Source organism: Fukomys damarensis, unplaced genomic scaffold (assembly GCF_012274545.1).
Source record: "Fukomys damarensis isolate Sample0158 unplaced genomic scaffold, DMR_v1.0_HiC HiC_scaffold_21, whole genome shotgun sequence".
NCBI lineage: Eukaryota > Metazoa > Chordata > Mammalia > Rodentia > Bathyergidae > Fukomys > Fukomys damarensis.
The window spans coordinates 14545737-14559142 of record NW_022900933.1 but is presented as its reverse complement, the minus strand read 5'-3'; the positions used below and the strand labels follow the sequence as shown (position 1 = coordinate 14559142).

General features: G+C 37.7%; 1 protein-coding gene across 8 annotated transcripts in view; it reads right to left on the bottom strand.

Moving 5' to 3' along the window:
• Rgs6 (regulator of G protein signaling 6) overlaps positions 1–13406 on the bottom strand; it is a 561710-nt gene that overhangs the window by 532899 nt on the left and 15405 nt on the right. For all 8 annotated transcript variants that reach the window (XM_010645399.2, XM_010645398.2, XM_010645401.2 and 5 more), the window contains one exon: positions 1873–1976. In XM_010645399.2, coding sequence (XP_010643701.1) covers positions 1873–1956 — 84 coding nt within the window. In that variant the 5' untranslated portion in view covers positions 1957–1976. The remainder of the gene's footprint in view (positions 1–1872; positions 1977–13406) is intronic.

Here is a 13406-nt window from a genome sequence, read left to right as displayed (position 1 = left end):
TATAGTTTTCTTGTGCTTAACAAAGTCACTCATATATAAATTACTTTGGTTGACTTATTAACAGCATCAACATTAATATATCTTATAATTTTTTTCTTCTTCAAATGTCGCTTTCTCTGTAAGACTTAAATATAAAAGGAACTATTTTGTTATGGACCACATTGTAGGCCAAGTGGTATATGAGATGTATCTAAATGTACCTTTACAATAATCTTCCCCCCTGGGCTTTTTTTTTCTTTTTATAGTTAAAAAGATTGAGTTCATAAAAGTTTAATAAATAACTGGGGGTCACACTGCTAGGATGCAGTACAGCTACAATTTTAGCCTAGGCCTGTTTCCCAGCTTCGAGTGAAGAAGGTAATGATGAATAAATATATTTCTATTATTATGTATGCTTTACTGATTGCTTAGCTCCATTGATGTATTTTTTCTTTAATATAACTTAATAAGCATCTTTCTTAGAGATGGATTATCTCTAAGATACTAAAGAATAATGAAATTTTATACTCAAATAATAATATCAGAATTCTATTCCCATGAAGATAATAGAAAAATTAACTGTATTATATTCCTCCAGGAATATGTATTTCAACACTGTCCATATGCCTAACATAGATTAAAAAAAGGGTTCCAAAATGCATAGAATCCAAAGAATGATTTAAATATTTATTAAAATCTATAAACTCTAAGTTATATCCTTATTAATCTGTGACATAATTAGGTTAAATTTTCACAAATATGTGAAGCAATTATTTCCTCAAATTCAATATGTACAAGAATAAATTTGTGCCATATTTATTTCCCTTTAAAATGTGTCCTCCTTCTAAAAGGTCTTATTTGAATTAATAATACAGATGTCTTTCTAGCACCCATGGGCAAACATTTAGTCAAATTTGTTCTTCTACTTGCCTCCTAATTCCATATTCCATCAGTTTCCAAGTCTCATCAGTCCCTCTCAATTCTGAAAGGCACCGCCCCCAGGTAGACTGATGTCTCCCTCACCTTTTTTACAAAACAGAAATATCCTCCCAGAGCCTCCACCCTATCTTGATAACAATCCATTTAGCACACTGGGGCAAGACTTCTAATCAGTCCCAAGAGATACTGATTTGGCAACTCTCAGCACACAAGATTTTCATGATTAAACTGCCTATAATTCAGCACTTTAAAATCTGGTTCTCCCCAAAATCTTATACCTATTTACTCTTTGTAATTTGTCTTATGCCCAAACTAAAGTTCTCACTGCTTCTTACATTCTCCAGCTCTGTGACTTTGCTGAACAGTTCCCATTACCTGAAATTTTCTTTCTCTTTGCTTTCTCACAAAGCAATTCTACACATCCTTTAAAACCAAGTCCAAAGACCACTCCTTCACAAGCCCATCCTGACCTTCAAAGCTAGAAGAATTCACCTTGCCCTCTGAGATTGTATAACACTCCACTTATGCCTCTATTTTGGAAACTAACATTGGACTCTATTATAGCTTTGGTGTACCTTTTATGTCTCTTACCAACTGTAAGCATCTAATAGAGACATACCTCTGTGTCTCTAGCATTTAGCCCTTATCTCATACACGCTAGGAGTTCAAAGAACTTTCGATTTATAAATCTTACTTTATACCATAAAGGCCTTTACAATGAAGAACCTACCTCCACTTGCATTGCTCAGGCAACCTTTGCGTTTAAAAGTTTTCAAGTATGATAACTTCCTTGAATTGTAAGATTAGATAATCAGATGTGAGAAGAAAACACTCATTTATCAATCAAGGAAATCTGGGCAGAAAATATTTGTCTTGTCAACTATCTGTTAACCCTTCCCCAGGACACAAGCACATGCAGAGACAGCCTGCCCAGAGTCTGGCCAGATGTCTTACTTTGCAGTAGACAATCATATTGGGGGAACTCTCCTCTGGGTCAGCAGTTCCCACTGCTCGTTGGTCTCCGGATCCCTGAGCCATCTTGAGTGTCTTCTTTCACACTGGAAAAATAAATGAATAGACCATCAAGACACAAATGTATTATATTATTTTTGTAAAGATATGAAATTCAAAGAACTAAGCATATTTTGGTAGGTGCCATGAAAACGAAACACAATACTCATAAGCTTAAAAGATGTTTTTATTTTTTTAAGATGTTTTTAAAGTAAAGGGATGATTGTGGCCTTACTGTCCACATGTGTTCTTTCTAATCCCAAAATTCTTTACTTTCTGATGTGTGCCCTAAAAGTGAATATATGTCAGATATATATAGATGTTGAGGGGGAGATTACTAGGGATGTAACCCAGAGAACGCTGAGCTATATTTCCACGCTCTTTTTTTGAAAATTTTATTTTGAGGCAGGTCTTACTAAGTTGTCCAGGATGGCCTCAAATTGTGATCCTCTTACCTCAGCTGCCCAAGAAGTTGGGATTACAAATATGTGCCATCATGCCTGACTGAGTAGAGGCCAATTTTAAATAATCTCCTGAAAACAGATGAAGTCAATAATTTTAATGTTCATTTTTGTCTTACCAAAGCTCATTTTCTGATCAATTCTGTGTCTTAAAACATGAATACTTATTTACAGAAATTCAAATCAAGACCACAATGAAATACTACTTAATATCCATTAAAATAAAAATTCATATAACAAGTGTTGGCAAGGACATAAGGAAATGTGAACCCTTGAACACTGCTGTCAAGAATCTAAAATGGTCACCATGAGGGCCGGGGATTTAGTTCAGTGGTGCTGCCACCTGCCTCACAAGAGCAAGTTCCCAAGTTTGATTTCCAGTACCAAAACAAAAATTAAACCAGTTTTACTTTAAAGAGAGAGAGAGAGAGAGAGAGAGAGAGAGAGAGAGAGAGAGAATGTAAAATGGGCAACATGAAATTTAGTGGTTCTTCAAAAGGTTAAACACACAATTATTTAGCTATTCCACTTTTACATATAAACTCCTCAAAAATAAAACAAATATTCAAATATTTGTACTTGAATGTTCATAACAGCCCAACGGTAGAAACAACCTAGATACCCATCAATGGATGACTGGATAAACAAAACATCTACATCCATACAATGGGATATTATTTGACTATAAAAAGAAATGAACTTCTGATGTATCCTTTGTGAATGAACCTTGAAAACCTGCTAAGTGAATGAGTTAAATGGAAAAGCCATATATTATGAATCTATTTACATGAAATATCCATAATATATAAAGACAGAAAACAGATTGGTAGTTGCCAGCAGTTAGAGGTAGAGGGAATGGGATAACTGCTTAACAGATATGAGATCTTCAGGGTTGATGAAAATATTTTGGAACTACACAGAGGGGATGGTAGTAGAATGCTATCAGTGTGCTACAGGCCACTGAACTATATACTTAAAAATTTCTAATTTTATCTTAGGTGAGTTTCACCACAATTTTTAAAAAAATAAATGTATTCAATTTGGCTTTTTTAAAGCCTGAAAAGATAACAGTGAGATAATGATGGGTAGATAGAATTTATGAGTAATGAGGCAAATTCAATTCTTTGTGTCACATTATACTTTTTGTGTGACCTTAAGCAAGTTAAATAACCCGTTGGGTTCTCTTTTTTGATTTCCCTTTCAAATGAACATACTGAACATCTGCTAGATGCTCAGATCCATGCCAAGACACCTCTCTCCACAATTACTCTCCACAGTAAAATATGAATTCTACAGAGTACCACACAGGTAAGGATCAAATAAGATGAGTGAGAAAGTATGCTATAAAACCATAAAAGTCCTTTACAATGTTGTCACTAATCTAAGAGCCTGGCTATGTTATGTGCAAGAAATTCATAGGCTTTTCCTCAAAGAAACTTTTATAAATATCATTCTTAATCAAAAAATGCCATTCAAGTCAAAATTTAAAACTCAGGAAAGATTCTATAATAAAATAAGTTGGTAAAGAAGTCATTCCATAAAAACAAATTTTGGTTGGAAGTTGAGGAAGAAATGGGAATTTCTAATTTATGCTAAGAATGTAATTGTTCAAAATATCCTATTTGAATGATGTGCCCGCTTTAATGATTTATGAATTAGAATGTATTTAAAAATTAGATTACATGAAGAGATAAAGAGAATCATTCTATTACTTCTACTCTGTACTATGTCAGTATTCTATGAATAGACTAATACATGGAAATACTCATTATTATTCTAATCAGTGCCTTTTAAAGTTAGATGAACAACACAGTTTCATTTCTAAACAACTACTGAGTTGCCTATTGCCTCAATACAGAATATAACAGGGCATGAAAAATAAAACTTGAGTCTATTTAGGTATGCTCATTTATCTATGTACCAGAGCCCTTTGGGATTCCATTGCTTTATTCTAAAATAAACACTTTCACTTTAATGAGCATATTCCCTTCCACCTAGAAAACTACAAGTAATAGCAAGGTTGGAAATGACCTAGAAACAAATGTCTTGGCCCTTTTCTTGTCTTTCCCCAGCCATCCCCTCCCACAAACAGAAGCTTTTCTGTGAGTTAAAACAGGCTGATGTTCCAAGGCTGGACTGTAAACTGCTAAGTGAATGCAGATAGTCTATGTTAAGAATTTTAGTGTCTAGTATTCACTAGAAAAGCTATTTTTGGTTCCTCTATCAACTCATTTGGAAACTCAGACCAGTCATTTAATCTTTCTATGCCTAGAAAGCATCACTTCTAAGACAGTAATATAGTTACTTTCTAGCTGATATGTCAAATGTTAGCAAGAACTGAATGTGAAACCTGTGAAGGTTAGAATTTCCTAATTAAATTCACTGATTATAATTCTGGGACTCATGAAATTAGAAAACTGGATTTTCATTCATTGCAGTATGCTGTAAAATATTTCTTTCACATGAAGCACAATAGAAACAAATAAGAGTTTTTTTAATCTAATGGTAGAGAAAAACAGAAACCTTTTTGTTTTATCTATGTTTACTATGTATATATACTCGCAGTAAATAATCCAGGGACTTTTAAAACAATATTTGAAGAATATAAATATTTTTATGAAACTATAACTGTACTTCAAGAAAGAATGCATTTTAATAATATAATTTTTCTATAATGTTTCACAGTTGGTAAAGGAAGAAAAGTAAAAATGTGCTAAGAACCTGCATTTCATAGTCTCCAAGAAGAGACCATGCAGCTTGGTGCTTTCAAGCTGGCCTCCATCATCAGGAAGATCCACATCTGAATCCAGGCTCTGAACTTAACAACTCTGTGATCTGGAGCAAGTTACTTCACTTCTCTGTGCCTTTGTTTCTCTATCTGTCATAAGTGACAGTCCCAGAATAGTAGAAAAGCCCTCTGAATTGGAAGGCCAGACTCCCTTTTCTCTGCAACTAATTATCTGGGAAATCACCTCAAGCCCCAGTTTCTCTGGACTACAGTTGGACATTAGCAATAAAAACCAGATTTCTCAGAGTTCTTCTGGCTCTGAGCTAGAACCACAGACCTTCAAATTTCTAACTTTCCTTCAAAGATACCACTGACCAGAACATTCCATGCCACTTTTATTTTATCATCACTGCCTAAATCTAGCCCACTTCCTCTGTCCATGACAATGCTCATGCTGAACTTCTCAAAGAATCACAAGAGAGAGGAAGCAGAGCATGCCCTGACTTAGCATCCCTCTGCATAAAGCAATTCATGTCACACCACTGCTCACCATTAGGTTCCAGGGACCCGACCTATATTCTTTGGGCAAACATACTGTGCTCTTGGGCCTAGGGATTGCAGACAAGGTGACAAAGAAGCTGTTCTTAAGATGTTCAGAACCCGGGAGGGATGGCAGATGTGTCTGTAAAAAGGAAATTAAAATGTGCAGGTGCTCAATTCTGATGGCCCAGAGTAGGAGGAAGGGACAACTGAGATGGGAACAGAGGAGGACCAGGACCTGGCGAAGACAGGGCGTGCCGTGCCAGCCTAGGGGACAGCACACAATCAAGCATGGACATTTGAAGCCTCGGAAGTTGCTCAGCACTATGCTAGGTGCCTAAGAGGACAAAAAGGAAAAAATGATCTGATCTCAAAGAAGTTTAATAAGAAATGGCCCAAGCACAGAGAGTGAGATGAGAAGCATCTACATATGCCTTCATTCAGGACACGCAGCATACATATGGTCAGGGATTTTCTGTTCCAGAAAGATTTGAATGGGTAGGTGGTTTCTCAGTGGGGTTCTAACCCTGGCACCTAGAACAGAGCCTGAAACAAAATAGGCATCTGAATATTTTGCATGAATCAAGGAACTGATAAGATTCCACCATATATTGGTCAGTTTTCCCTTTGTTAGGACAAAAATAACCAACACCTACAATTTAAAAGAGGAGGGGTTTATTTTGGCTCACAGTTTCAAAGGTTTCAGTCCATGGCTTACTGGCTCCAATCAGAAGCATCATGGCCGAAGGGCGTGATGAAGTAGAGATGCTTAGTTCACAGCAGGCAGGAAGCAGAACCCAGGGGAAGAACACCAGGGAGAGAGAGATACACCCTTCACAGGAACACCCTCTCCAACTGGGCCCTACCTCCTAAAAGCACATCAGCTACGAACATCAGTAGATTAATCCACTGATAAGTATGGCACCTCCATGATTCAGTCGCATTTCCAGGGGTCTCTTAATCTAGTCAGGTGGACAGTTGAGCTTAAATGCCACACACCAATGCTCACCGCTAGGTTCTAGGGACTTTTTAACATTCAGCAGAATTACATCATATAAACTGCACAACAGTCCAAGACCCACACATGAAATCACACATGAAGTTTTTCCTCAGAGTTTATTAATAGGGTCCAGTCCTAAACTTAGGAATCCCCCTCTGGAATTCAAGAGCAATCCACATGAAAAAGACTATGTTGGGAAAATAGAAAGGAAGGGGAGAGCCTGTGAATAACAGGACAATTGAACAACTATGACACATACTGATTAGCAAGTCTTTTGAGAGTCAAGACCATGCCTGCAATTTCCTTAAAGCTCCTACTGTACTTGTAAAGTATCTGCTGTTTTGATAATACCAGCCCTTCTGGAGCAAGTCCTCGGGTTCATCAGAAAAACACAGTGCTAATCAGAGCAAGAAGGAAAGAACTCGATGATGTGGAAAAGGAAGGAGCTTTGAGGTCAGACCAGGAATCACACCTCCACCGCTGACTTCAGGAAGCTTGTGGTATATCCTATGGAAGCGATGACAAACCCTTTACAGATTTCTTTTTTTTTTTAGTTAATTAATTTTATTGGTACATTTAAGGTATACAATGTAATGGCATTCATCATTGGAAATTTGCACCTTTACATAATTCATCTTAGTTCTTACCTTTGCCCCACTCCCCTGCCCTCCCTTCAATCCCTCCACCCCTCACTATCTACAAAGACTTTGTTTCCATTTTTTCTTTTTCTCATGTTAATTCTATTCCCATCTTTCTTTCCCCCTACCCCTCTTACTTCCCCTTCCCCTCTGTACCTTTTCTTCCTATTTCACATTATCTATTATACCTTGTAGTCCTTATTTACACTTTCAAAGATACAAACAGTCTGCTGCAACAACAGGTGCCACAGGTTGGCTGCCACTGGCCTATGGCAATTGATTCTTCCTCCCTCAAAATTCTCATTTGGAAGATAAGAAGCTTCTCTATGCAGGGCTGCTTATGAGGAGGGAATACAATAAGTCATGGACATACCCTAGCACAAGATGACTATAGAAATGATTATTATCTTGTTCTTTGTCAGTGTTGGTGGAATGAAGTTCTCACGCCACCTGCACCAGAATCCAGGAGAAGCTGATCCCCCACCATATGGATATTCTGACTCTGGGAATCTGAAAGGGCACCTTTAGCAATATAACAACCTCTTCCAGTGATCCTAATGCAGATCCAAGAGGAAGACTACTACGATTACACTACAATGTCACAAAAGTCATGGTCATATACAGCTAAAAGCCTTAAACATCAGTCCTGCCATTCTTAGTGCCCAAACTCAAACCCTATCCAGGAAAATGTCATGTAGGAGAGGTAATCAAACTCTGAATGTAATATAGTCTGACTGTGCTATCAGGAATTTCTGTTGTATTTCCTTTCCTTCATATTACATCAAATTCATATTGTTTGCCTCAGCTCATTAAAACCAATGGATTTTTTTTGACATCTGCAATGTTAAGCACTCGAGAAAAAAAAATTTACAAGATGTGTGCTAGCTCAGTAGTACAAGCTTGTTTATATAGCTCTAATCTGACTGAGTAGGCAGAAACCTCCAGGGGAAAGAAGCAAGAGCAACAGCTCTAAAGAACAAATAACTCTTTCCATTATAGCAGAGTCTGCCATTTGACATTTCCTATGCACTCGAAGTTCAAATGCCCAATGACAGATCAAGTGTCTGTTTCACATGTGCACCAAAGATCTTAAAGGAAGTTATTAGCATTCAAACCCTGAAGGCCAATTTTGGTGGCACTGCCAGGCACCCAGTGTTTGACTGGATAAAATCACCTGATCATGTTAGGACTTCTGTTAGAATTCAAATGTTTCCCAAAAGTAGGTCCAAGGACCAGAACCAGTCTAGCAGCCTCAGAATAACCTGAGGGAGAATATAAATATACAAATTTCTGGTTCCCATGCTCCAGAAATTCTGATCCAGTAAGGCCTAGCACAGTCTCTGGAGATTTAAAGTCTCAATGGTCCACAGGTGGTTTGGAAGAAGAGCTAGGTTTGGAAATCACTGACCTAATTCTATTCACCTGATCCCTTCATTGCATCCCATGTTGTCTAATGTTGGTTGGGCAGAACCACCGAGGGGGGCCTCCTTTAGCTTCCCTTGTATCAAGGCAGAATCTCAATGTATTGGATGAAGCAAGGATCCTAAGGTCAATGAACCAGCTCTCAATTCTGGCTATGTCACTGAAGGGCTATTGAGCCCTTCATGAGCAGCATATTTAGTCCCTTTGAACCTTGGTTTGCTCATCTGTAAGATGGAGCAAATACTAACCACACTGTACCAGTGGTTCTCAGCCTTGCCTGCTCCTTGGAAATCACCTGGGTACCCCAGTGAGCAGCTACAATAGGTAAAGGGTATTAGTCCCACTCTACAGATGAGAAAATTGAGACCCAAGAACACACGTAATTTGCCCAAAGGTACAGACAGCCAAAACACTGAAAATTCCAACTCAGGACTAAATCCAATGCCCACAGTCTTTCCAACATGTCAGTTTTAGTCTCCAGCGAAACTACAGCAACTATTTAACACAAAAGATAGTGCATAGTAGGTCCTCAAGTAATCCATATTTCCTTCATCCTACTTCCTACTTTATCAGTGATGTTGTCTCCATACCAATATGACCTTAAGATATATAAATAACTACAATCCTCTATAAATTGCCACAGCTACATCACTGCCTAAACAAACCAGTCTCCAAAAAATTTTTCCAAAAAAAAAAAAAAAAAAAAAAACTTCTTATGAAAAAAATATCTTGCATTCCCTATGGTAAACAAAGATCCTAAAAGTAGGAGAGAGAAACAGCAAGCTCAATAGATAACAGGACATTCTTGGCCCTGGTCCTGTAGCTGAAGTTACTGTATCTGCTGCTGGAAATCCAGATCCACCCAGGCATCCTCCTCCAAAACTCTGCTCTCCATACTATTCTAGATCCCCCTGGCCCACTCTCTACAGCCTCTTCCCACCCCTTGAATTCTTCTATGTCTTCTCTGAACTCTGACCTTCTGTGACCTTAATGGAAATCTGCCTTCCCTTATGGACATCCCCTTCCCTGCAGTCCAGTCGGCCACATCCCCATATATCTCAATATCAAGAAGGGAAGCATTCTCTTGGCTGTCCTTTGCTGCCTGAAATGACTTTTCTCCTTACTTCCTACACAAATCCCTGCTATTGTGACACTCAGACTGTCAGGCTATGCCACTTTCTACCCATTCTCATCGCTGGCTGTGGTCCCTCTCCTTCCTACTGAGCATTTTCATTGTCTGGAAACTCTTAACTTCTAGCTCTCAAAGGTTTTCTTCTTCATCCCTAGTTCCTTCATCAGTCTCAGTGACTTCAACATCTTACTCAAAGACCTACTGGAAAAGTAGATTTATCATGTCCTCTATTTTCTCACATGAATCTGTTTTCCCCTCTGCCACCATCTGACATGGCCACATCCTGAACTCTGTCATCACCAATGACTCTTCTACCTCAAATCCCAAGACAAGAATCCCCCTTTCTACCACTTTCCCTCTTTCCAGCTCATTTACTCTATAGTCACTGCAAACAGTCTTCAAATTGAGACATTTGATCATGGAGCTGTAGAGAAAAATGAAGCCCAAGATGGTTACAATGGGTGGGGGTGTGATTACTAGCAGACATTAAGTCCAAGTCAGCAAGATTTAGGCACAGATGCACTTCGTGGGCTCAGTGTAAATAACTGGTACAATTGAGGCTAATGCTGTCACACAGTCACTACTGTGTAGATCCCTATATACAGTTGGACTAGCAGGCAGGCTAAGGGCCTGAGGACTGCCACAAGTGCATGGCTGAACTGAGCGGCTGAGAAAAAGGCATGTTGAGACATTTCCATGACTCTAGGTCTTTTCTTCAGGCTTCCCAAATCTCAGAAAAACCTCCCCAGTCTGAACTGGTAACAAGACAAGAACCTACAATGATTTTTACTATGCCTTGCTACTTCTCATTCCACCTTCACTTTCTTCACTCAGTGGTTCCATGATCACAATGACTCCTTTGCAGATATCCTCTACTCCTGTGCCTCCTTCTTTCAGCATACTGTCCTGGAAAAACTCTGTCACTAATGGAACCCAAATGTCCGCCAACTCCAAGCTCACATTCAAACAGATAAACACTTTGGAGTGGAAAGGAAATCAAGGCACCAACTTAACTAGATCTATTTTAAATTCATGGCCACAAGCTTTAAATGAGTAGGCAACATTATCTACCAAACCTAAAATGTTTTCCTATCAAATGTATTTTCTCCCTTTCCTAATTGGCTACCTGATTTTCTTCTTGCCCAAATTTAACACTTAGTCTCAGCTGATGGGATTATTTTGAAGTTCCCTAACATAATGGGAGTCACAAGAAGAAAAGTCCCTAGTTTTCAGATATCCTCATCAGAGTCAGTATGTTCTGTATCTTCCTTTCTCTCACAGGGGAAAGTGTTACTACTGCACTTACCAAAGGGAAGTTCTTCCATTTTTTTTCTTAAAAATAACTGTGAAATATTCCTGCTCACTTATACTGGACGAGCATACAAACAGGGCTCCACTATAACAATAGATCAAAACTAAAAGTCCTCTAAGACATAGATTTCCTAAAGAAGAGTACTTAGGGAAATGTAAAATCAAAAGAGGAGACAAAAACAAAGATAGGGGAAGTGGAGGAAGGGTAAGGGAAAGGAAATAAGAGAAAAGAAAAAAATGTGAGAAAATGAAAAAATGGAAATACAGTTTCTGTAAATAGGGAAGGGAGGAGAGGGTGAAGGGAGGGTAAGGGGAAGGGGAAAAAAGCAGAACAAAGACCTGTCATGTAAAGGTACAAGATCCCAATGGTGAATGTAACTGTACTGTATACCTAAAAAGCACCAATAAACTCAATGAGAAAAACAAAGAAAGATGATTGCAGAATTTGAAGCTTCTAGCATCTACAACCAATGCAAATATTAAACATAGCAACTTCTTGTCAGACTAAATAAAATGTCACTCTAAAGACCTATTCACCCCAATTCCTATTATGAAATGCTTCATGTATAGCTTTCAATAAAAACCTGCAAAGCCGGGTGTGGTGGCACATGCCTATAATCCCAGCACTCAGGAGGCTGAGGCAGGAGGATTGCTGTGAGTTCGAGACCAGCCTGGGCTACAGAGTGAGTTCCAGGTCAGTCTCAACTACATAGAGAGACCTTGTCTCAAAAAACAAACAAACAAACAAACAAAAAAACCAAAAACAACAACAACAACAAAAAAAACTAATGGAATCACCTATGTCATTAACAGTACTTTTTCTATTAGAAATGGAAATGAAACTAGAGAGACAGCAACTTTTTAATGAAAAAAAACAAAAATCTTTTTTAAAGTAAATTCTAAAAATTAAAATACTATAACAAATAAAGAATACCTTTTGTGTGTTTATCAGCCATTTCAAAATGACCAAGAAAGAATCAGAGAAGGTCAACTGAAGACTCTCAAATTAAATGAGAGAATTAAGAAAAAAAACAACACAGTCAAGAACTTGAGAACAGTATCAGAAGGTGGAAGCTAAGTGTTATCAAAATTCTAGGAGAAGAAAGAGAAAGAAATAGAAGAAATACTTGAAGCAATAATGATTGAGCTTTCTGAAATTAATGACATATGACAAACCACAGAACAGGGAAGATCAGAAAATACTAATCAGGATAAATACTCAAAAAAGAAAAATTACTCTCATACACATCATATCCAAAGGACAGAATGCCAAAGACAAAGAGAATATCCTGAAAGCAAGCAGAATCTTACCTACAGAAGAACAAGGATAAGAATTACAGACTTCTCATAAGGCACTGTACACATCAGAGTACAGAGTAGAATACTTAAAAGAAAAAAAGAAACAAACTGCCACTAAACTGAAATTCTCTTTCAAAAGTGGAAGAAAAAAAAATGACTTTCTCAAACAAGCAAAAATTGAGCAACTTCATCACCAGCAGACCTGCCATGCAAGAAATGCTAAAAGAAATTCTTCAGCAGAGAAAAATTATGTAAGTCAAAAACTTGGATCCATAAAAAGAAAGACCAAGTCTCAGAAAAGAAATAAAGATAAAATAAAAATCTGGTCTATTTCTTATTCTTAATTGATCTAAAAGAAAGAAATATATTCTTTTGGACAATGTTAATGGAATTTTTTAAACAATTTTTTTAAAAAAACTAACATATCAGTACCTAACACAAGGCTCTAAAATAGCCCTAGATATTCAACTAGCCCAGTGATTTATAGCTTTCAACGATACAAACAGCCTGCAATGGCAAGGGTGCCATAGGTTCACCACCACTGAACAAGCCCCAAGGTCAGTAAACTAGAGTTCGTTGCAAAGCTATAGCCTGCTGCCTATTTCCTTCTGGTCTGTATGCAGGGAATGAGTTTTTATATGCTTAGATGATTGAAAAAAGAATATTCTGTGACATATGAAATTTGAATTTGTGTCCATAAAGTCTTATAAATAAACATCCATTTGTTTCTTATCATCTCTGGTTTTTGTACCACAATGGTAGTGCTGAGATGTGGCAACAACGATTATATGTCCTTAACACAAAACATTTTCCTTCCTGGGAAACAAGCGCAAGCACTTTCATTGAGTTGCAGTTTAATGTCACCTACTGATTAGTGACAGAGATGACATCAGAACTTTGGACTCGAGATCTCAAATGCCTCTCCTTTTACATTTTATGGGTCCTC